At 36.5% G+C, this 25,119-nt stretch overlaps 2 protein-coding genes across 3 annotated transcripts in view; one reads left to right on the forward strand and one right to left on the reverse strand.

Moving 5' to 3' along the window:
- Positions 1–16,492, reverse strand: part of deptor (DEP domain containing MTOR-interacting protein) — a 35,124-nt gene extending 18,632 nt beyond the window's left edge. Inside the window, exons 1-5 of one of the 2 annotated variants that reach the window (XM_052578853.1) lie at positions 16,148–16,492; positions 15,717–15,816; positions 10,305–10,483; positions 9,449–9,572; positions 1,789–1,967 (exon numbers count right to left, since the gene is read on the reverse strand). In XM_052578853.1, the coding sequence (XP_052434813.1) occupies positions 1,789–1,967; positions 9,449–9,572; positions 10,305–10,483; positions 15,717–15,802 (568 nt within the window). In that variant the 5' untranslated portion in view covers positions 15,803–15,816; positions 16,148–16,492. Of the gene's footprint in view, positions 1–1,788; positions 1,968–9,448; positions 9,573–10,304; positions 10,484–15,716; positions 15,900–16,147 lie in introns of those variants that run through there. The other variant, XM_052578854.1, reaches the window with a different exon arrangement.
- An 853-nt stretch (positions 16,493–17,345) lies between these two features.
- On the forward strand, positions 17,346–23,533 carry dscc1 (DNA replication and sister chromatid cohesion 1). The gene is made up of 9 exons (XM_052577522.1): positions 17,346–17,622; positions 17,778–17,946; positions 18,049–18,183; positions 18,378–18,468; positions 19,894–20,032; positions 20,125–20,177; positions 22,249–22,406; positions 22,993–23,141; positions 23,280–23,533. Exons 1-9 carry the CDS (start codon positions 17,453–17,455, stop codon positions 23,389–23,391), a joined length of 1,176 nt encoding a protein of 391 aa, XP_052433482.1. The 5' UTR covers positions 17,346–17,452; the 3' UTR covers positions 23,392–23,533.
- Positions 23,534–25,119: the final 1,586 nt, after the last annotated feature.

The raw sequence follows: 25,119 nt of genomic DNA on the forward strand, positions 1-25,119 counted from the left end.
ATTTACATACGTTTTCATGCACATAGAAACGTACAATTTATACGTATTTATAGCAGTAAAACGTACAAATACATGTTTTTATTCAATTTATTGAAAGCAGTTTACTCGTCTATTTAATAGGAACTAACATTTCTGTGCATGCTGCAAACCATAGATACACACAAAAGCACAGCATACAATTACAAATCACATCCATTTTATTTGTTTGCTGTACTGCATATCTTTAGAATCCAGATGTTTGCAAGGAACATATCCAAATTCAGCCCTTTATCAATGGTTCTTCATATTCATTCTCAGCAACAGCGTCCGTCACAGTCAAAGCTGAGCTCGCGCTCGTTATGAATTTGAAAATAGCGCCAGTGCGCCACGTTACGACATGATTTACGGCACTGATATCGAACGCTCATTGGTCCTCATCCAATTCGTCACAGATTGCGACATGTTGTGTTTCAGTTTATGACATTTGAATACTGCGCCAGTGCGCCTTCACGGAGAGAAGACAGATACATAATTTCATGGATTAAAATATTAAATTCTGCTCTGTACCCTATAAAAACTATTACCTCCATATAGAGGACTGCGACTGGAACTCATTATCATTTGAACTACTTTTGGTACCACTTTTGATATTTTCGCAAAAAATAAATGATTAACGTTACGTTTGTTTGTTTGTTATTTGTTTATTTATAACAGTAACATTATGTAGTTTTAAGAAATGTTGTCTTTAAAATAAAAAATCTTTCACTTTAAAATAAATGGTCCAGATCACTAGTAACGTTAGTTCATGCGGACTGACAAGGTAACACTTGAGTAATTAGTCAGGAGTTAACATGTTTTTCACTTTAAAATAATGGGCCAGATCACTAGTAGTTCCTGCGGACTGACAAGGTAACGCTTGAGTAATTAGTCAGGAGTTTCTGTGAGGAACTAGTGATATTCTACCAGACATTGTAATCTGGAAGATGTTGTTTTGTGCTTAACACTATAAATGCAGTCAATATTTTCATGAAGGATGCAAAGATGTTTTGACAAGAGAACATCATTATTTATTGTCACTTCCTAAAGAGAAGCCCTCCCCAGCATGATATCACTAACGTTAAAGTTATTAGAGTTGGAGACATTGAACTTAATGGAGCTCATAAAATATATCATATGGATAGGCTATATATATATATATATATATATATATATATATATATATATATGTCTGTATGTATGTATGTATGTGTATATATATATATATATATATATATATATATATATATATATATATATATATATATACGTTTCCATAAAGAAGCTAATTGTTCACTTTATAGACGTAGCTGTTGTGATTAGTAATTAATTGGTTATTCTTCATTAGTTGGCCATAGTTCCAAAGTAGTTCTCAATGACGATATTTTTCTTTAGTAATTATCAAATAACTAATAAGGAACTACCTATGTCCTAAATGAGCTATTACTTACTGCTTAGTTAATCTTGCTTCTATATTAGTTAATAGTATTAACTTAAGTGTTAATGTAGTACTACCTATTACTTCCTGCGTAGTTACTTATTAACAACGGACCATTATTTTAAAGCGTTACCAAAATAACATTGTTACCTAACGCCGTTCTTTTAAATGACGTTATTCCAAACACTGAACTTGAAACACAATCATGAGGGTCTGCAGGGATTCAGACCAAATGACTCAAATTTTGTGTATGTGGCGGGGGGGGGGGGGGGTGCCTTTTTCAAAGAACAAGGTGTATCCTGCTGGAATCAGTTTTATGGATGTGCTTTGCTCACCATGCTGAATGATGCCATGCTCCAGCAGTCTGCGTCCCAACTGCTCCGTCTCCTCTCTGGTGGGCATTTCACCCTCCTGCAGGAGCCAGTCTATAAACTCTGAGGCTACCAGAGTCCGCTCATACGCCACTCCCTCCTCTTCACGGGTCTGCAGCAGGGGGTTTTCAGTGTTCATCAACCTGCGAGAGAGAGAGACAGCGTCCTTATTAACATGTCAAACTCATTGCGTATAGCATTAAGAGATCATTCACCACAACAGCATGATTCCTGAACTGGTTTTCACATTTCATCAAAACAAGGTCAAAGTTTTAATGCTGCTGAATTTCAACAACAAAAGAAGTGCAACAGAACTTTCAAGAAATGCAACATTCTCCGCCATTCAAAGGCAGGTGCTGACGGGTCAAAACCAAACGCTTTCACAAAGGCATGCTGTTTAGCTGTCAGCACACGACCATAGCTAAATAAAGATTGCCTTGAGAGATACAAGTCTTTAGAGAAAACTGAGGAAAATAAAACTTTCGCTGGATCTTCCACTATTTCACAACTGATCATTTTTAATAGAATCATTTGCATAGTAGATATTAGACTTGCAGGCCGTGGGTCAATATCTTCAAGAAAGAGTGTGATGCAGCTGAAACAGCTTGAGCAAACATCCCAATGGGCCAAACAAGGGCACAAATGACTCCCTGTCGGTCAACATGCTGTGACAGCAATATGAGCTTTCGTATTAAATGTTTGCTATGTACATAGAGTCTATTCTTGTGGCTTTCAAGGTAAACTGCGATTTCAAACTGCTTGCAGTTGAGCAACCATATATTAATGACTGACTTTTGCGAGAAAAGACATATGACATTGACCTAGTTTCAAGCCCCTTGTCGTTTTTTGTCATCATTCTTTTATATCTAGCTATTCTGTTAGCAGTTCATCATTTTAACCATATCCTGAATGCTCCACTAACACTGAAACCCACAGATCTGGTTGCATAGTACACTAAATATGCAACGCTGCTCTCTCTAAATATTGCTCAGTGCCGCAGTCTTGAGAAACTATGTCAGAGCTCAAAAATAAGGGTGGCCTGATGACCCAGTCCCAGGGTAAGAGAGTTTTTGGCCAGCTGATGGAACTCTCATTTGCCTCATTAGGCAATATAATGTTATGAACTGTTGCTTTTGCAAATTCTGTTGAATACAATAGTAAATAGTACAATAGTACAACACTATCATTCAAAAGTTTGGGTTCTGTAAGATATTTGGTCACACTTTATATTAAGTGGCCTTAACTACTAAGTACTTGCAGTATAAAATAAATACATTGTATTTATTGTGTTCATATTGTATTGCAAAACACTTTTGCTGCTATTGAGGTGGGATACAGGTAAGGTTAGGAACATGTTAGGTGGTATGGGTAGGTTTAAGGGTGGGTTTAGGAGTAAGTGATGGGTTAACAGTATAATTATAAATGTAATTACAGAAATTAATCACAGGTGTAATTACATGCAGGTATTTTTTTTATTTAAGTACAATGTATAAAACATGTACACAGTAAGTGCATTGTACCTTCACACTTAATAAAAAGTGGGATCAGAGTTTTTTTTTTTTTAAAGGGGGGGTGAAATGCTCGTTTTCACTCAATATCATGTTAATCTTGAGTACCTATAGAGTAGTACTGCATCTGTCATAACTCCAAAAAGTATTTAGTTTTATTATATTCATAAGAGAAAGATAGTCTGTACCGATTTTTCCCGGAAAAACACGAGCGCCTGAAGGCGTGAATTGTGGGCGGAGCTAAAGAATCACGAGCGCCAGTTGCTTTGAGAGCGTTTGGAAGCTGTGACAGCTGTGAAGGCTGAAACTGAACGAGAGCAGCAGCAGCAACGACTCGCTCCGAGCGGGGCTCGAACCCGGGTCTCCGATGGGAGGCGGACGCACTAACAAGGAGGCAGAGATATTTTAAGCAGTTTTACTCACCGCCTGTGGTTCCAACACACAATCGTGACCCTTTTTCGTTGGGATTGCATCATCCTTATGAAATAAACGATACGCAAATCCGTCGTCAAACTGGGCTTTGTTTGTAAAACAAGCATCTTCGAAATGCAGGGAACAAACACAAACACTTGCACAACTCCGTTGATGCTCTGTAAAAATAAACTTCATCCACTGGTCCCTTAATGCTGTTTTTTCTTTGGTAATCTGTGCAGGGTTGTCTTGCCCTGGCAACCAAAAACACACTCCTTTTGTGACATTTCGCGACGCTCTCGCTCTGATCAGTGATTGTCTGTGCACAGCCTCTCTCTGCTCTGCTATACGGGAGCGCGCGATCTTCCGGCAAACGTGCCCTCAGGACCCATATAAGGAAATTCCGCTCCATCTAACGTCACACAGAGCCATACTCGAAAAAAACTTTCCGAAACTTGTGACAAACCGGAAGGAGTATTTTTGGAACAGAAATACTCCTTCAAACGTACAACTTAATTTTTGAAACTTTGTCCATGTTTAGCATGGGAATCCAACTCTTTAACAGTGTAAAAAACTCAGTATGCATGAAATAGCATTTCACCCCCCCTTTAAAGAAATTAATGCTTTTATTCAGCAAGAATGCCTTAAATTGATACAAATTGAAAGAAGTTCCATTTCATAAACTATTCATAAAAATCCACTCCCAACTGTTTTCAGCAGTGATAATAGAAAATTTTCCATCACATGAATAAATGTTATATATATATATTATTATTTTATTTGTTTTGAACTTTTTTTTGAACTTTTTGTTTTTACTTTTTTTTAACTTTTACAATAATAACCGGATACAGATACAGGAGAATCATGACAAAATATTGTCAAAACATAAAAATCTTAATGCTTAGGTTGACACACTATAAGAAGAAGTACGGACATATTCAGAAAGAAAAATAACGAAGGGATCCCAGATCTCAGAAAATATACCAGTGTTGCCCTTTTAACGTAATCCTAATTATCTCCAAATGAATGAAGCTCATGACATCTCTCATCCAGTCATCGAAAGAAGGAGAATGCACCGTCTAGCTAATAATGTTAAGAAGCCAAAAGTCTGTGCAGTATTTCCAGGAATCCAATGGCTTTTGAAGGAAGTCCAAAAAGTGCAATCAAAGGGCAAGGCTCGGTCTGTTTCTTTGTCACTAAAGAAAAACAATTAAAGATTGATAGCCAAAAATAAGTTATGGATGGACATAACCAAAACATATGTATTTAATCCGCAGGGAATTGATGGCAACGATCACAGAGAGGATCAATACCAGGCTTGATTTTTGCCAACCACAATTTTTTCCAGTAAATTCGATGAATACCTTTTAATTGGATAAGACTATGACGTGCACAAATAGAGCAGGTATGAACACGGGACAGGATCTGGTTCCAAGTCTTGTCATCAAATGTGAGGCAGAGATCCGACTCCCATCATTGTTTAATAAAAGAGAGAGATGAAGTTGGAATGGAGGAAATCAGCCTGTATAGTGTAGACGACACACCCATTTTATCCTTTTATACTTCAATAATCTGATCAAGCATAGATTTTGCCAGAAGATTCAGTAAATCAGGGAATGAGTTAACAAATGAGTTAACAAAAATTTGGAGCTGCAAATATAATTGATCACAAATTTGGGTTTCAATTGAGAAAAGCATGGGGAAAAACATTATCAATGTAAATATCATTCACAACTGAAATCCCTGCTCTCTGCCAAATATTAAATGCCTTGTCATTAAGTGAAGGGGAGAATAAAGGGTAAATATTTATTGGTGAAACCACTGGTAAGCGCTGAAGGCCAAAATGTGTTTGGAATTGGGACCAAATTCGTTAATAATTTTAAAACATTAATACTTTACCGTTTTTAAAACAATGTCTTGTTGAGCCCAAACGTTTGAATAGAATACTACTGTAAATAAGCAACTTCTTGGTTACGTATGTTACCCGTGTCCCCTGCAGCAGGGAATGGAGATGTCACTTTGGTTACCAACAGATTGGGATCTCACTTCCAGAGACCAATCTACTTTGAGTGTAAACGAATCGAGCCAATGCACATTGGCATGCGATGATTGCATCCAGCTGCCACTGATGACAGTGCGACCATAAATAGGCAGTAGGTGCAAAGAATACCATGTTTTTGCTGAGGAGCCGAGCTAGTGATCTGATCACCCAGCGGTGGCACAGCACCCATGGCGAAGGAACGTGATGTCTTTGTTCCCTCCTTCCGGGAACAAGGGTTACATACGCCCCATCCTTCACGAAGGAGCTTTTGGAAGCACTCCCTACGTTTTTCTGAGTGCACACATCCACGGCTGGCACAGCATGTGGGTACTAAACTAAGTTCTCACTCACACACAAGTTTATGTAAAAAAAAAAAAAAAAAAAAAAAAAATTCAAAGAACAGTTAGTTATGTCTGTTAAGACAAACAACTGGGAAATAAATTGCATGTATATTTTAGATCTGTGTGGCAGCAGCAATATACAGTAAATTAATAAATCCACTGCTCTCTTGTCTCCTCTGAGGCTGGGACTCTAAATGGTGTTCTGTGCATGTCAGTGCAGCCAAAGGCAGAACAGTTAGCATGTTGTGCTCAAACTTTCGCCATGGCATTAGAACTGGTACACCATTGTCGCTTGTGTCTTGGGTGGAAACATACAGATTAAGGGGTGGTAATGTTATAATGAGATACCTTTGCAATGTCACTAGAGGAGTGAAATCAGACGTGCACTTGCTGAAAAAGGCTTACCAAAGCAAAGTGACTGGGTTAATCATTTTCATGTTTCCTTGGTTGGTAGATGCACAGTGGACCTGATTATAGCACTTAGAACCTGGAAAAGTCAGATTTTCATGATGTGTCACCTTTAAGGAAAATACGCTCTTTCAGTAAAATGCTCTTTGAGGTGCTGAGACACACAGGGGAGATAGCCGCTTGCAGCACAACAGGGGGTAGTGCAGCCTGAAGTGTACAACCCACTCGACACTGGAACGACCATTGATTTTGCCGGAGCAGAACAATGTTGTTTATCGGCTCTGAAGTGAAAAGCTGGTATGCGTTGCACCTGCTGCCTATTTATGCTCACGCTGTCATCGGCGGCAACTGGATGCAATCATCGCATGCCAAAGTGCATTGGCTCATTTAGTTTACACTCTAAGTAGATTGGTCTCTAAGCAAGTTCCCAATTCGTCAGTCAACGATATGACTCAGGAGTGATCGACAAATAGGGAAAAATATTTATCCAGATGTTGCTGAGATTTTTATTACTGTAAAATATTGAAAAATGTCATAACACACTGAATAATCATATTATTACATTTATCATATATTACATTTACCTGAAAATGTTTTATAAAATATATAAACATAATATGATAAATTATTTTATAATATATAATAAAAATTAAAATAAATAATATGCATTTTTTTCATGATACTAAGTTGTTGAAAGATATGTAAATGTATCATTTTGAAGGTTAGAGTCAGGTAAAAGATTGACACAGCAAGTTAAAATCTGAACTGCTGGTTAAGTGGAAGTGGAAGTGAAAAAAAATCCTTATAGTCTATCAGTGGATGTGCTATACAGGAGTTCCCTCTAGCACTATTAACCCTATAAAAAGAGTAAATACAGACAATCTTTGTTTTTTATTCTTCCAGCATGCATTTCTATAGTAGTGGAATTCTAGGTGGACATCTAGGAGTAAAGGGATCCAGATGCTTATAGATATTTTCAACATCTATAATAAGATAAGACCTCCATTAGGACAAAAGGGAACAATCTGAATAAACATCGCATCAGGAAGTTCTTGAAGCTATTTAAAGGACCATATGCCTCTTTTTACATTTGGCTTTAGTAACCCAAGCCAACAGAACAGATATACTGAGAACACTGGCAAACAATCCTTTTAAAACACCAGGAAGGCATAAAAAATACTTAGGTAGTTGACAAAGGCCAATCACGGTTGCTTAGAAACAGATCGCAAAACATTCCTGGCCATTTTCCTATGTGTTTCCTGACCCGTAATTAGTCAGAGTACTCCATATACTCTGAAAAACATTTTATATTTATGCTCCATCAACAGACTAAGCTCTTCAGCAATAATGAGAAGCGAACCAAACAAGCTTCCCTAAGAGCAAAGTCTCCAAATACTGACCGCAAGCACAAATGTGTCTATGGTGATTATATAAAAGCACACTGGTGGTTTGTGTGGCAGATGTCTCCCGCTGGACTTCATCTTCCTGTTATGCAAGAGCAGGACGGCCTGCAGAGGAACGTCTTACAGTGCAGCAGGACAGAGAGACCACATGCTGCTAACTCGACCTCATCCTGGTCATAATCGCAGAGCAAACACAAGCTGCTGTTGCAAGATGGTTAAACCATTCATTGCTCAGATTAACCTTGCTTCAACAGTTCACTACTTTAATATTTCACTACATGATGCAACCAAAAAAAAAACACTTGCCTTTTGTTTGATCCATTGTAAAGTGAAATTAAGACCTGAAATGAAATGATATTATAATCATCTTTCAAAATAACCTTCAATAGTGGTTAAACAGAAGTTATTTTACGTGCCTAAAAAAAATTAATTTTAAAACATAATGACTTTTTTAAAATTTCAGGACTCCCATGATCAGTTTTAATAAAATCTAGGTAACATTTCAAAATCCAATCATGACAATGCAGAAACAAAATAATGTTCTATAGGGCTGAGACCCTCAACCAGTTTTTTTAAGATCCGACCCCAAAAAAAAATAAAAAACTATGAAATGCAGCTTCTATATTTACAAAAAAATTTAAATGAAGTTCCTCCTTATCTTTGAGGAATTACTTATTGCTTACATAATTCTGTTATTAATGAGTAAATTACTATAAATTAATTTAATTTAATAAACAGTTAAACAAATAACTGTTTAACTGTTGAGTCATGTTCAGTGGATAACAGTACATTGTAAAAAAAAAATGATGTTGTAAATATAACAAAGATTATTGAAGTATGTGTTGCAATTAAATACTATTTAATTTGTTTCACCTTAAAATGTCATGTTTAATTCAATGTGTTATTTGCCTTTTTTTACTATTTATAAAAATTTTAAGCAATTTTTGAATGAAAACTGTTTTGTGTTTTGTGTCAATTATTTTGAGTGTACATAACATGCAAATTCTTTTTACAATATAAAAAAAAAACTAATCAAATAAAATTAATATTAAATCAACTAAAAAAAAAAAAAGTTCAGTAAACAATAAACCAAAAGGAAGTATTTTCTCTCTTTACAGTAAACATAGAGAGTGTGGTTTTGCGCTGAGCTACATCAGCAAAAGCAACAACTTGCAGGTTAAGCAGCTACTTCTAAATGTGACCAGCTGGAACACAGCATGCTTGATCTGCTTGAAACCTGTGTTTCTATGGACACTGTTCATTTACCGGACAGACTCCAAATGCTCAAAATCAATCTGTACAGACTTGTGTCACACATGAACAACAACACCAGTCACATCCTAGAGAGGAAGAGTAGAAATGAAACTTCCTTGCCTGGTCTTCAGTAATGAATAAGAAGCAGAGGAAAAACATGATAATGATAACGTTTAACAAATGGACATCAGAACAAATAGTAAACTATTAATAATTCAATAACCTCTCAGAATGGCAATCACGCAAGAAAGCGCTTACTTCTCATATATCCGCTGGCCTCTCATAAAGACTTTGGCTTCGCTGTCCAGTGGAAAGGTTCCGTCGTCCTTCCTGAAACGGTAGAACAGCTTCATATCTTTGAACTCCTTGTGCTCATCACAAACTGTGAGGACAAACAGATTCAAAACAGGTTCGGCGTAAGTTCAGTGCAGCTGAAAAGTTAACAACACACACTGCTACAAGCAATGATTGAAAGATCAAACTGGCTTCATCGACACTGTAACAGAGATGTCATACTTTTGCACATAAAATGAACTCAAAAATGAAAATTCCGTTTGTGTCATTTATCCTTGCTGCTCTTTTCCATATAATGTTATATTTTCCATATAAGTGAATGGGGACCTGGCCTGTATAGGCTCAGAAATGAGAACAACAACTACCCTAAAAATATCCTAAAAGCAGTCAATATTACTTTGAAACTCTAATACTGATGGAAATTTAAGCTGTTATTCATTGACATTCCCCCTTTGCGAAAGATCAAAAATGGACAAAACTGGTACATTGTCGCCAAATGATGTGTAGAATGACTTAAATTTCAGTCTGTTCATCAACTTAGCTATTGAACAGCTTCAGAACACTTATAATGCAGTGCACAGTTCTAATGGACCACTATTATGATACTTCTACAGACTTTATTTTTCATTTTTTGGAGCTTAACAGCCTCAGTCCTCATTCACTTTGATTGCATAGAAAACAGCAGCCAGGATAATCTTTATACAGGTATGTAATAACATGAGTAAATAACGATATAATGTTCCTTTTCCGGTGAACATTCCCTTTAATATAGTGGAATAAATCTAGGAATACAAATACAGTATGTGGTGGACAAACCCACCATGATGAATGATGCTCTGGTCAAGAAGTTTCTGCATGATCTTGATGGACGTATCTCTGTCAGACGCTTCTTTGTGCTCAATTAGCCAATCAACGATCTCCTTGGCCACAAAGCAATTTGGATAGGTGCGGAGATGATGCCTCCTGTCTTTAATCACCTTAGCCTCATGGAGCCGTAGCCTGGAAAACAGAAAATAAATCAGATCAACCACCGTCTTCACACATTTTGGTGTAAAATCAGCAACCAGCATTAAATACCCAGCAACAGAAAACCTGAAACTTCCTGACACCGTTTTTAAAGCTGACCTCCATACCTACATTTACAGAGCTTTATCTTTCCTGGGTCAATCCATCTGTCCTAAAATAACTTTCTGATTCGTCTTAAAAAGTAGAAAAGTTCAGGATAGGAAAACCTACAACTGATATAGAATGAGCCAAATATAAAATGGATATTCATATTTCGGTTCACCTCACCTCAAATGTGTAATGTGTTTAGACTAACCTTGAGTTTGTCCAAATTCAAGATCCAACATGCGTCTTTATTATTGGTTATTATCATAACTGGATTGGATTTGCCTAATTGTATTTATCTTTATTATGTCATCTAAACTTATGCAATAGTTTTACTGCACCTTTCGCTTAATCCTCTGACTTAGATTAAGGAATTTATGACAACCCGGCCAAACCTTGGCCACTTTCATTTCTTCTCTTCATAGAACAGCACACCTCCACTTAAAACCTGCAAGAGTTTTTATTTGTTCATTTCGATCAAAAAAAGATATGTATTTTTTACAACCTCAAGACTTACTTTCTTCTGTGAATCACATACAGAAGAACAGTTTTTGTCCATACAATGAATGTCAAAGGGCTTTGAAATGTATTCAGACGTGCTGGCTTTTCATTACACAGATAAAAAAAAAGTTCAAATTATCTTCTTTTTTTTTTGTTCTGAACAAGAAAGAAAGTCATACAGCTTTGGAACAACATGAGGATAAGCAGACAATGAGAGATCGTTCATTTGTGGTGAACTGTCTCTTTAAGAGTTGTAGAAACAATTAGTTCGAAACCACAAGAACAGAAACTACAGTAAACCATAAAAAGTGCTCAGAGTGTGCAGGCAAAGCTTATGCACCCCATAACTGTGTCCATCATATCTTGTCCTAACACTGATAGCTACATATTCTGGATTATAGTATCAGTTGCAAGCAGTCATGCAGCAGTTGACACAACAGCACGGGGCTGACGAGCGACTGAAGACTCACATGACTGTAGCAGTGTGCAGCCACTAGTTCATACCATTAAAGTGCACTTTGGCACTTTTTGACACCAAACAATAGAGCAATGGGAGACATGTGGTACAACATTACCATATAATTGCCTGAGCGAAATGTCAGCTACGCCTGGTGTATTCCAGTGGCATGTGGGGGACGACTAAAATGAGGAAGCAAATTAATGTTTATGTGGTTTGCAGTCATGTGGAAATAATGGACTAACTGGTTCAAATTAATTATCCTTTCATGTTTTATATGAAGTCATATCCATGTAATTTGATTGGGATACAGCATTATTATCATGAATGAAAATAAAAATTAGAAATAAAAATAAAGACTAACATAACTTAGAATTTAAACTAAAATCAATTTTCATGATAAAATAAAACAAAAACAGTCCCAAATAAAAATTTTGACACATGATATACTATAAAAATGTATCAATTTAAGGCTAGTTCACACCAAGGCCGATAACTATAAGAATAAATATATAGTTTTCAGAATTGTTCTAAATGAAAAAGAATAGCATTGGTCCACACTATGACTAACCATGATGACTCAAAGGAACAATATGGTTATAAAAATATTCAACAGCCAGTCAGAATCTATCATGCTTTAAAGAGCTGGTGTATTTAAAGTGGCAGGTGACACAACTGCAGCATGCGCTCATAGTAAACCGAAAAATATTGTGTGTTGGCGTGGATACTGATGCTATCTTCCTATTTATCGATCTTAATGCGAAGCTGCCTTTACACCTCACCTGCAATAATAGTGAAAATGCCATAAAAATGATTTTTTTTTTATTATACCATTAAACATTTTTTTTATTAATTAAGAATAAATGTGTAATTAGCCATTTTAAATTAGTATCTTGGTAGCCCTAAAATACTAAAACCTAATTAAACTAAACCAAACAGCAATACAGTGAAAACCAATGAAAACTAAAATAAAATAAAAATAAAACTACCTTAAAAATATAAAACTACAATAATAACTAAGGGAGTGATAAACTTTTTATGCTGTTGGACAATCATTAAGTGTTTTTACACTATTCTATCTTATTGTACAATAGATTTCTTTTTTTGTAATGCTTCTGATGATTACGTCACTGCCTCTCCAGTTAAAAACCCTCTAAATGTATTCTCATTTAAACCTGTTTGAAAACTGAACTCAGTTCTGTTTTGATTACGAACAACAAACCAGAGCAGAGCTAACCTGATGGCTGAATCCAGCACACCTGAGCTGGGAACAGCTGCTGTCACTGCCTGATTACTGATTATACAAACCTGAGTCAGCTTTACATAGCAAGATGGAAGCGATACCAGCAATCGAGAGATAAAACGACAACAGAACCAGTCCTGTGATACTGATATTCCCACACAACTAGGAAATTAAATCTTTTTTAAATCTTTACCTCCAGGAGGTCTGTTAGAGATCCCTTAACATTATTATTATTATTATTATTATTATTATTATAACGGTATTATTATTATTATACGCACCTGAAACTAAAGCTGAAATCCTGTACAAGACACAATAAAACACCTCATAAATAAGGCTCAAATAATAAGCGTTACTGTGAAATACTGCATCTTGTCTTGTACTGGGATTCAGCAATCATTAATCAGATGTATTGACTTTCTGCTTCAATGACACCTTTCTGCTTCATTCACTATCACTGTCACAGTTCCCTGCGAACAGAGAAGCTCTCTGGAAAAGGACAGAGGCACAAGCATTTTCACCAATCAGTCACATAATGCATAAAAAGTCACCATGATTGTGATCAACTGCAAACAAAAATACATTTTTTCAATGGTATATATGACTCTCCCCAGCAGATTTATAGAGTTCATTCTCACAACCAATACTTTAACAAAGAAAAACATATTCACTATCCATCCCCATCCATATATTTTCCAAACAGTTTGTCCTATTTCACAGAAGGCTGGATGGCCAGTACTTTTGCTCTGTATTCTTCTTAAAGGAATAGTTGACCCACAAAGCCATCGTTTACTTACTCATGTAGTTCCAGATCTGTATGAATTTCTTTCTTCTGTTGAACACAAAATATACATAGCATGCTTAATTATTAAGCACGTTGATTCAAATTTTTTTGCGCCAAGCACATTTCACCAATTCCAAACCACATCGATATTAATAACTACTATTGATTTGGTATTTAATCATTGTCCATTAAGGCTGGGAGTGAGAGACTCCTTCTATTCAGGTGTGCAGAATTATTAGGCACATTATAATTTTCTTTTACTGATAAAATGAGCCAAAAAAAGAGGTTTAACTCAGACTGAGATTTCAAAAATTATTAAATCCCCATGAGAAATATTCTAAACTAGAGCAATACAGAAAGTATATTCAAAGTCAAGACATGACTATTGGGACTACAAAATGCTCACTGGCACAGCAGGGTCAGAAAAAACAGGTTGAGAAGAAAAGACACCTGTTACCTGCAAAAATGCCTTAAGTAAGTGACTCTTGAAGTTCCAGCACCACATCCTCTTGTACCACTGTTTGAAGAATTGATCTTCCAGAATCTGGCAGTGAGTTTTAAGTGAACATTTTCATTCCATCTCCTATCCTGAAAAATCTGTTCTGCAGGATTGACTAAAAATGAGCTCCTAAATGCAATTTATTTTTGCAATTAACCTGTCTGTTCTTCTCCACTTGTTTTTTCGATCTCGCTGACCCAGTAAGCATTTTGCTGTCCAATGGTCACGTCTTTGCAATTTCTGTATTTCATTAGTTTTGCATATTTCTCATGGGGATTTAATAATATTGTATCTTTTTTTGGCTCGTTTTAACTGTAAAAGAAAATATGCCTAATAATTCTGCACACCTGAATATATGGAGTTTTCCACTTCCAGTCTTCATGGACAATTATATATCACTTACTGTATAAATTATTAAATACAGAATAAATATTAGTTAATAAGATTGTGGTTTGAAACTGGTGAAATATGCTTGGAAAAAAATCTGATTAGAATATCAATTTCTCTAATAATTATGCATGTGGTATATATATGTATATATATATATATATATATATATATATATAAATGCAATTCTTATTTTTCTTTTTTTTTTAAGGAAAAAAGTAGAAGATGAATGCAGGTAATCAGACAGTTGTTGGTAGCTACTGACTTCAAGATTTTTTCCATACTAGAAGTCAATGGCTAATAGCAACAGTTTGGCTACCAACATTCTTCAAAATATCTTTTTAAATTTTCTTTTTTGATTAAACCATCTAAATGACTGAAGAAGGCCACCACATGCCACTGGGAAGAAGTACAGTGTTTGTTATAAATTATTTATCCGCGCACATTTGAATTTTACAAAATGAATGTCAGAATCCTTGATCAATTTTTTCATATATGAATAATTCACACTCTGTATCATGCATTTACAAAATAAATAAAATATACAAAATAATAATAATAATAATAATAAAATTTTAAAATTGTGCAATGACAAATAAATGTGACCCTGGGGCACAAAACCAGTCATAGGTGGTACGGGTATTTTTGTAGCAATAGCCAACAATACATTGTATGGGTCAAAATTATAGATTTTTCTTTTATGCCAAAAATCATTAGGATATAAAGTAAAGATCACGTTCCATGAAGATATTTTGTAAATTTCCTACCGAATATATATCAAAACACAATTTTGCTTGGTAATATGCTTTGCTAAGAGGTTAATTTTGACTATTTTAAAAGCGATTTTCTCAGTATTTTTATTAATTTTTATTTTTTGCAACCTCAGATTCCAGATTTTCAAATAATTGTATCTCAGCCATATTTTGTCCTATCCTAACAAACCATACATCAATGAAAAGCTTATATATTTATTTAAATTACTCTGATGACTGGTTTTGTGGTCCAAGGTCACAAATAGCTGTGCCAAACGTCCGTCTTTAAGTACTAAACCTATATTAAAATCCCAAATGAGTAATAAAGAAGTAAAATGTACACATGGCACTCTATTCTGGATTCATTGTTCAAATAGCCACAGTGGCACATTTGATGGCGACGCGACAACGCGCTTGCAGTTCCATTCATTTAAATAAGAGCCTTCTGGTTTTGACGCGTCGCGTCGGTGAAATTGGGGTGTCAAGAAGCCACACCTACCGTAACTGTTCTCCTGTAACGAGGACTTCGGCCATGCGCTCCAGCTCGGCAGCCTTCTTCTGCATGGTGTTCCCGATCCCGTCCATCTCTGACAGCCGAGCTGAATATCAAATCAAACGTGTTAAATCAGCGCTCGGAGGAGAAAAACGCTCTGTTGGTGAAATGAACTGACACGCACAGCGTGCTTGAGTTTGTATTGGGTGTATTGAACACGCCCTCCTCTCATATCGCAGATCGGGATAGGCGTGATGACTGTTATGACAGCATTAATATTTAACTTAAGGTAGAAGAACTGCCCAGTTGAATGAAATGAGTGAAAACAACACAATGGCATGTTAAATGGGTATGCAAAATGTTATTCAAAAGATTCAAATCAGTCTCCATGATGTAAGAACATCGAAATAAACACACAAGGAGAAAACATTGTTTACCTTATTTGTATCGATGCAGAATCGTCAGACTGATCCGAAATGATGCTTGCAGAGGAATAGCAGCGATGTCACTTACAGAGCATCACTGTTTAGTTGATCACAGATCAAAACCACTCGAAATAACTTGAGTCTTTGTGTGCCATCAAGTGCCCTCAGTAGCCTACATCCAGGCATGTGTTTAAATGCATGAACCGCAAAGCCTTACAATAAATCACACCGAAGCTTCAAACAGCAGATTGTTCGTTAAGACAGACTTTGTTTTCTTCATGCAATTGTGAATTGTTTACCATTCTCCTCTGAAAGCACGTTACTTACTGTCCATGTTGCAGGGCGAGTCAACTTGACCATCCTCATAGGGGGAGTTCACCACGAGGGGCGGAGCCTGGAGCCCATGACTGTACTCCCAAATATTCACTTTAAACACCCAGCAAACCTGTTTTCATCTAAGATTAAAATGCAACAAAATATGCTGATGTTTCTTCAAAACATGGGTTTATACACTTTGTACGTTGTGTTATGTGAAAGACATTAAAATATATGCATATATTAATAAATAGAAATAGAAATACATTTTTTTTTAGATTAGATTAGATTAGATTGTTTTTATATGTAAAACAAATAAAAAATATATTTAATTGTGTATTAGTATACTTTTTTCAATTCTAAAATCTAAAAATCTACAATTATTTATGTAGAGATAAGAATATAGATTGTTGCATTTCTTTTATGAAAAGTGAGTGAGATAAGCATAAACCATTTTAATATGCTGCGTGTTTATTGTGTGATAATTTGTGTGTGGTTTTATTTATTTAATTGCTGACGTATTTGTTTCTTTAATTGTTTTCTTTTTCTTTTCTTTTATTACTAAAAATTACAAAACAGTCCACACCTGTGGTCATGTTCACCACAACAACAACAAAAAAGTGCACAATTAAAGCTTTTCTAAAGTAAGTGTACGTTTACCAAGGACAACATTCTTGAGATAAAATATGGGACATTATGTTTTAAGAAAACAGAAACGCCTCTTGAGGACATGATACATGTGACTTGTGAAGAGCACCGCACATTTTTGTGGGCATCAATACAATAACAGAAAAGAACAGGCCAGTAAATGAAATCGTGTCATGAAGCGCCATCTAGTGGACAAGTAACGTTTACACACTATTATAACAGTGTAACTTTCATTGGCTCTTACTACTGTCAATCAACCTTATCTTCCGGCAAAAATACCGCGGGAAAGTTGAGCGCTGACAACAGCACACGCCTTTATGTTGAGTCGACTTGGATAAAACTACTTTTGACAGCATGAGGACATTAGAAGAGGCTCAAGCCACACTACAAATCGCTAAAGTAAAGGAAGAAGACCTGCAGCCCGTCACTTACTGTCTTTCTTTCGGAGACAATGTGTCGTCTGGCGATTATTGTCTCATGGAGCTGGATGATACGCTTTGCAAACTCATCGAAGCAGGCAAGAGGTAACGTTAGCTATTATAACTTTATTTTAAGCTGAAAGAGCAACTTACCATTTCAGTATTAATTTATCCCGAAACGAACTGCATTTTTTAAAATAAAACGTTGTAGTGCATGGTCTTTTGGAATCATTCATCGTAATGTCTGTGTTTCTCATTAGTCTAATAATCAGAGGTGATAAAGACGAGCATGCAGTTCTGTGCAGTGAAGACAAGACCTATGACTTGAAAATTGCAGACACGTCGAATCTGCTGCTGTTTTTACCGGGATGTAAAACTCCAGATCAGCTTCCTGACACCTCGGCGTCTCCTCTACTCATGCACGCACAGGTCACAGGAGAAGTCATTCCTGAAGATGGGATTTGATCCTGAAATGATGAATAGTTTAATGCTGATTGTGTGCATTTGTCAAATCATATTTTTATTTTCCAGATTTGGGGTCTTTCAAATTGTTACTGGGAGCTGAGAAGGCAGAGGCCAAGGTTAAAGAAGCTGAAGAAACTTCTGATGGAGAATCCATATGATGGTCCAGCGGTGGGCATGCAGGAGGAGGCGCCAGGACCGAAGGTATAGCACTGCTGTTAAGAAAGAGTTAGTGGTTATTAGCCTGCACACAAATATGTGCGATTTAGTTGTGTTGGGTGAATGTTTATTTAATTACTAAAATGTTAACAGTGCTTGTACTTTCAAAGCTTTGAAAAAAGTAATTGAGCTTATTCATCCAAAAGTCACATCAAATGTTTTTATTTTTCATTTGTTAGTACACTATGGGTGACCTTCTTGAAAGAATACAAGCAAGCAGAGAAGAAATCGAGGTGCATCTTCAAAATGTCCATGCTTGTGAAATTGACGGTGAGCTAATGTTGTTTTTTTTTTAACGTATAAATAAAATATTTGGAAGAGTCACCCCTAAAACAATGTATTATTCTCGATATTTCTGAAAATATGTGTTGGATGTGACATTTTTTGGGGAATTTGTCAATTCAGAAATTCATTTAAATTTGATCTTTAGAATTGGGTCCTAGAGAACTGTTGTTGCTGGATGTTTTGTTTTAATTAAAATTATTATTATTATTATATAACCTAGTCATTATTTTAATGGGTCTCATTCATGAAACATTCGTAAATATACGAGTAAATATCTGAGTGATTTGCGCGTAAAGAGAACTTCCCGAAAACTCTTCTCCTGATTCACAAAAACTTCGTAAACGTCAGATGTGATAGTGAAATGTGTGTGTGTGTGTTAATGAATTCCAATCAGTCGTAAATGGGACGCGCGGGTACGCTCACTCTCAATTACCATAAATCACGCCCATTAAATCCGACTGACAACTATATGTGAGCATTATATTATGACACCAAACGAAGGATTTCAACATGTCTTCTCAAAAGCGACTGAAAAAGAAACATTTCTCAGCTGCAGAAATTGAAGTTTTATTATCAGAAGTTCATTCAAAACACCATTTAATTTTCAAGCGTACTAGTGGCGTATGAGGTCCTAAAAAAGGAAGTTTGGAAGCATATTACAGATCCTATTACTGGCTCTCATAATAAAAGTTAAAAGAAAAACCTTATGTAATTAATATATATAATATTTATATATATTAATTACATATATAATATAATATATATAATATTTTTTTTCAAAATGCTGTGTAAATATGTACCTGATTAAGGTGAATTAAAATGCAGCCGTATTAATGAGCAAAACGTTCAGACGTTAAACGCACCATTTACGCGTGGCTGGGAGCAGGTGTAGATTTCTTTCGTACCAACTAACATTTGGAAAATATAAACGTTTTAATGAATCCGAAAATTTACGCCAAAACCACTTTACACGCGATTTACACAAAAATTCGTTCTGCTCGTGTTTCATGAATGAGACCCAAAGTTTTAATATTTTAAAATATTTTATTTCTAGAATTAATATTGAATTATATTAAAGGTTGCCGTTTATCAATGAATATTATTACTATTATTTTTATAATCTGATGTACAATTTTCTATTAATAAAAATATAATATTACTTAAATTATTTCAGACGTACTTCTGTTGAAATCAGACATTTTTTTACTGAAGAATTAGTAGCGAATGGTTTCATAATTTTCTGTTTTATTTAATAAATCTATATAAGCAAATGTTTCAGTTTATTCATTAGAATATATTGGAAGGTCAAGTTAATGACCAATTCTCTAAATGTATTTCTTCCTCTATTATGAGGTTATTTTATTTCGCTATAGGTGAAGTGAGTTGTTAAACTCAGACCTGTGTTTGTAGGTTTTTGGAGGATCCTGGATTTTGATTATGAGATGAAGCTCCTGGGTCACGTGACCCAGCTGGTGGACTCCGAATCTTGGTCTTTCAGCAAAGTTCCTCTCAGTGTTTGTTTAGAAGAACTAGGATCCCTTGAGCCAGTGTGAGTTATGATGAAATATTAGAGAATTATTGATTTAAAAAAAACAGCAGTTCATTGATCAACGCTCTACATTTTACTTCTTCCTCAATCAGAGCCATGATAGAACACTGTCTGAACTGTTACGGAAGACGCTACAGTAATGAAGGTTAGGTTTTTTTTTACTTTTTTTATAAATTTGATTGATAATGGACCCTGTTGCCTTTCAGTCATTCACACTCAATGTCACATTGGATGACCGATGAATTGGGGTCCCTTTCAGTTGGTCACTCTTGACGTCACTCACCCAAAGTGGGTCGCACACAGCAGGCTGCACTACCCCATGTGTGTGTTGTGGGCAGCCGTCTCCCCCATGCGCTTTTACACATTAAAAGAGCATTTCTAAAACCGCATTCACAGGTGGAATGTCTTTTTAAAGATGCGTTTCTGGATGTGGTCGTTATTTGGCACCGGGTGATGGTCACGATCGCTACCTCGTGTCTGGGCATTAAGCACGCTGAGGTGGCTTTCATAGACGAGTCATTCTCCTATTGTGAGAGTTGCGAACCAGACTCCATTTCCTTTTTAATTTAGATTTAAACCAAGCGAGTGTCTCTGAATGCAAAACATTATCAGGAAGGCTATTCCAGAGTTTGGGAGCCAAATGCGAAAAAGCTCTAGGGTTCCCTCTGGCGGCACCCTACTTCTTTCACTCCCCGGACTGGCCTTACGGTCATGTGTGGAATGGAGATGGATGCATTACCGCCAATGTGACACCCGGGCCGGGTCCCCGTTTTCTTCCTCGCTGCCCCACTGCGGGTACGCTTGTAGTTCCGTTGGTGCCATTTGTGCTGTGTCTGTATATATAGCTCAAATGAGATGTCAATTAAGAGTTTAATTAAATAATGACCATAGCTTACCTTCAGCTGTTCACCCGATGAAGTGGGCACTTTAGATTTGACTTCCGCCACTCTGCTGCTGTCTCCATCTGCTGTCTTGAGATGTGTGTTGATCAGACTGAATGTGATGGGGTACGTGTTGGATATGGATACTTCAGTATCTGCAGACATGACGGTAACTTTTCACATTTAAGAGTCTCCAGTGCTGGCACCATGTCCTCCATCAGCTGCCAGAAGTAATCTCTCAACAGTAAACCGAAGGCTTGCAGTCGGCGCCAATGACGCCATTACGTCGAGCGCAAAAGAATCGGTGAACTGTTTTCTTGAACTGGTTTATTGAATCGAACTGTCAGAAAGAACTACTGGTGATCCGAAAACCGATGCAACCGCTTCTTGACTCGTGAACGAGTCATTATCTGGCTCGGCTCGGTGTTCATCTTTCTCTTCACAGCAGTTCAGTCAGCACGCGCAGTCTCGCTTGATTCGCTCAATGATGTGCCAGCTTCATCAAACCTGCCATCTCAGTTCTGGCAGTGGTAATCTGGGTTTGTAATGGAATGATTCGTAACATTTTTATAATTGTAACGAGTAATGATGCAGCACATAAAAAAAAATATCGGAGTAAAAGTATTAAACTCAGCGATAATATGTACTGAAGTAAAGGTGGAAGTAGGAGAAAAAAATAATACTAGTAAAGTACAGATACCGCCTTTTAGTACTTAAGTACAGTAGTGAAGTAGTTCTACTTTGTTACTATACATCTCTGCGTCTCATCACCACAGCTCCTACCACCTCTTAGCAGCCTCTGGTCACAGGCTCTGCTCTTTAGTGAAAACCTGAATATGCATTGCACCTGCCGTCTGCTTATACTCACGCTGTGATCAGCCGCGACTGGATGCAATCTAGGGATGTCAAATTTTTTTAGGTGCGCGTTAAGGAGGCTGCTTTAAGGCCCAGCCCGGGCATATTTCACATTCTGCGTTCCGTTTCATCTTGCGCCAAGCAGCGTCCGCACAGCTTTCAAAAAGCTGTTGTACGCGCACAGTCCGCGCGGTCTCAAAGATTGATTGTGCACGGCTGTCCGCGAGCCCTATTGATGATGAAAATTACATAATGCAGAAAGTTCATTATTTGTATAATATATAAGTACAAAATTAAAATTTTTGACAGCCCTAATGCAATCATCCGATGTGACGTTGAGAGTGACCGACTGAAAGGGATCCCAATTCGTCGGTCATCTGATGTGACGCCTCTGTTCCCTCCTTCACGGAACAAGGGTTACCATACATAATAGAGACATTTTTTTTCTTTCACATGTTTGTATGTATCCATTCCTTTTAGATGACCAGGTGATGTATGCACTGGATGAGGACAAAGTATGTAGAGCCACAGCTCAGCTACTCTTGCAAAATGCTGTAAAGTTCAATCTGTCAGAGTTCCAGGAGGTTTGGCAGCAGAGCGTTCCTGAGGGAATGAGCGCTAGACTTGATCAGCTACGGGTGAGTTTAGTTTAGTAACCCAGTTCATCATATTCAAGATGTGCACTGGCAATTTTGCCCTAATGGCTTTTAATTAATTAACCCATTCAGTAAAGACAGTCACATGCTTCATTCCTGAATGGATCAGCCATTTGAAGGAGCTGTTTGAATGAATGACTCCCTCTCTCAACTAACTCATTGAGACAGTAACTTGCCGCCACCTACTGTACTTTTTAGTTTCGTATTTAAAGAAAAAAGTAATTTCATATTTAAAACTTTCTAAATGTATTAATGCCACTTCTGATGCAGCTTCTGTGTTACCTTGGCCTTATATAGATAAAACTGTCCTTATATAGATCAAAATGGCCCTGGTAATAAATGTAAGTTGGTAAATATTGCTCCTTTCCATCACTGCTGTGAACTAATCACCGCATAGAATATTAAGAGCTTCAGGGGTCAGCTGACAGGCTTTAACCAGCCAATGTACCTGCACAAAAAACATACTCAGCAAAATATAATTTAATTCAACAAAATCTTTGAAAACATTGATATTTTTGGCACTGTTTCACACTCCTAGAATGCAATATTATATTCATGTTATATTCAGGGTTTAGCTCTGTTAGACCGAAGCTCTAAACCAGAGACCATCTCACTGCTGCGGATAGAAGATCTGCCTGAGGATACACTGGAGCGATTCAACAGCCTCTTCAGCCTGAGAGAAAAATGGACACAAGATGACATTGAACCCTACATACAGTAAGTGTATTGACAATGGAACTATTTGAATCTGCTTTTATGTTTTGCTGACATAGACCATTTATTCAGTTTTGAGAAAAAGTGAATAAATAAATATATATAGGCATGACCCCCAACTGATTGTTGTTTCCTGAACAGAGATCTCTGTGGAGAGAAGCAGACCACTGGAGCTCTCCTGACCAAACATGCACGTTCATCTGTGCAAAATGGTGTAAAGGTCTACAATTCAAGAAGACCCATTGCAACTTAACTTTAAAACGAATCACTGTAAAGCCATTGGTTGCTGCCTTGTATGTTGTTCGATTGGAAATATAAAAAAAACATTCAATATTGTTATACTATTGCTTAATGTGGAAAATGTAATTTTTATTAAAATCTCCATTACTGTATAACTGTAAAGTTTAATTGAAGTACAAAGGAAGAAAATTTAGAAGAAATGTGAAAAACAATGTTTTAGAACAAAGTGAGTTGAGACGTAAAAGAACTTTAGGGCAGTGCAAATTAGATGAACTAAGTGTGAAAATGAGAATAAAACTTGATGAACTTTGTAGTTGAAAGGAAACTAAAAGGTTTCAATCAGCTATGCTATTTTTCTGATATACTGTAGGCATGTATAATCTGCTGTTATGCTGTTCTCTTCTCAACAAGAACAAAACATCTTTAAAATAGCTTTTTATTTTAGAATTTCCACCACATCACTATAAACATTCTAATAGGATTCCTCTGTGAATTTTTTTTTATTGATCTATCAAACGGTCACTTGTCACTGAAACAAGCTGAGTTGAAATTTGGTTGTGCTGTTACCCGTTATGAAAGAGCAATTCAAGTGATGGAACAGCTGTGACTGGTCAGAAAATGAGCAGCTCCGTAGTATAAGACAATATAAATACAATAAACATCCAACCAAAATAAAACCACAATCTGTGTTACTTTCATCCCGACAGGAACTCCTTACATTAAAAGGTTAGTTCACCCAAAAATGAAAATTTTATCATTATACTCACCCTCATGTCGTTCCACACCCATAAGACCTTCGCGTCACCCTAGCACCATTTTGGAGAATATCCACTGAATGCAAACAGTGTATGCTGTTCTCTGTCACTTGCGGCATGTGAATAGTTTTTTTTTTCTTTTTTTTTTTTTATCAAAGCGCAGACGACATAGAAAATAAATCTGTGTGACACAGTTGACAGAACAATATATGCTGTTTGCGTTCAGTGAATACTCTCCAAAATGGTTCTAGGGTGAGAATAATTGTTGAATAAAGTTTTTCTTTTTTGGGTTTCTTTTTTTCACACAAAAAAGTATTCTCGTAAATTGTTTATATTACGGTTGAACTCCTGATGTCCTTGGGAGCTCTCGGAATTCATCAAAATTATCTTAATTTTGTTCAAAAGATGAATGGAGGTCTTATGGGTTTGGAACAACATGAGAGTAATTAATGACAGAATTTTCATTTTTGGGTGAACTATACCTTTAAACCTTTACTTTTACTAGATTTACTTTTATACTGAAAAGGCCAACTTCAGGATGTGTTACAGCATTAAACAACCTGCAGATCGATCATTACTGTGACACATGAAACGAGAAACAACACAACTTGTCTTTGATTCGCTTAAAAGTAAAATAAAATGACATTCAGAGAGGACTTCAAACTAAAGACCCCTAAACGTCCCGAAAGTCCGCTGCACGTCCTGTGAACGTCCGCTCGACGTCAAGGCCAAGGAGACCCTACACGCGGACGTCTGGGGGAAGTTCGCTGAGGTCATTCAGGGGACGTCCTGGGGACCTTTTTTTGTTAGCTCACTGATCAATACTCAACCTTGTTTTAAACTTTTGTTTAATTATTAAATATAATCAGAACACATTAAACCATTATAAGGTGCATTAAATGATTTTGAATTATCCGTTCTTTATTAGCCGTTTAACGACCATGTACCATATAATAACCCAGATTTTACGTTTCTTAAGCACAAAA

This window comes from Carassius gibelio, chromosome B16 (assembly GCF_023724105.1).
Source record: "Carassius gibelio isolate Cgi1373 ecotype wild population from Czech Republic chromosome B16, carGib1.2-hapl.c, whole genome shotgun sequence".
NCBI classification, from domain to species: Eukaryota; Metazoa; Chordata; class Actinopteri; order Cypriniformes; family Cyprinidae; genus Carassius; species Carassius gibelio.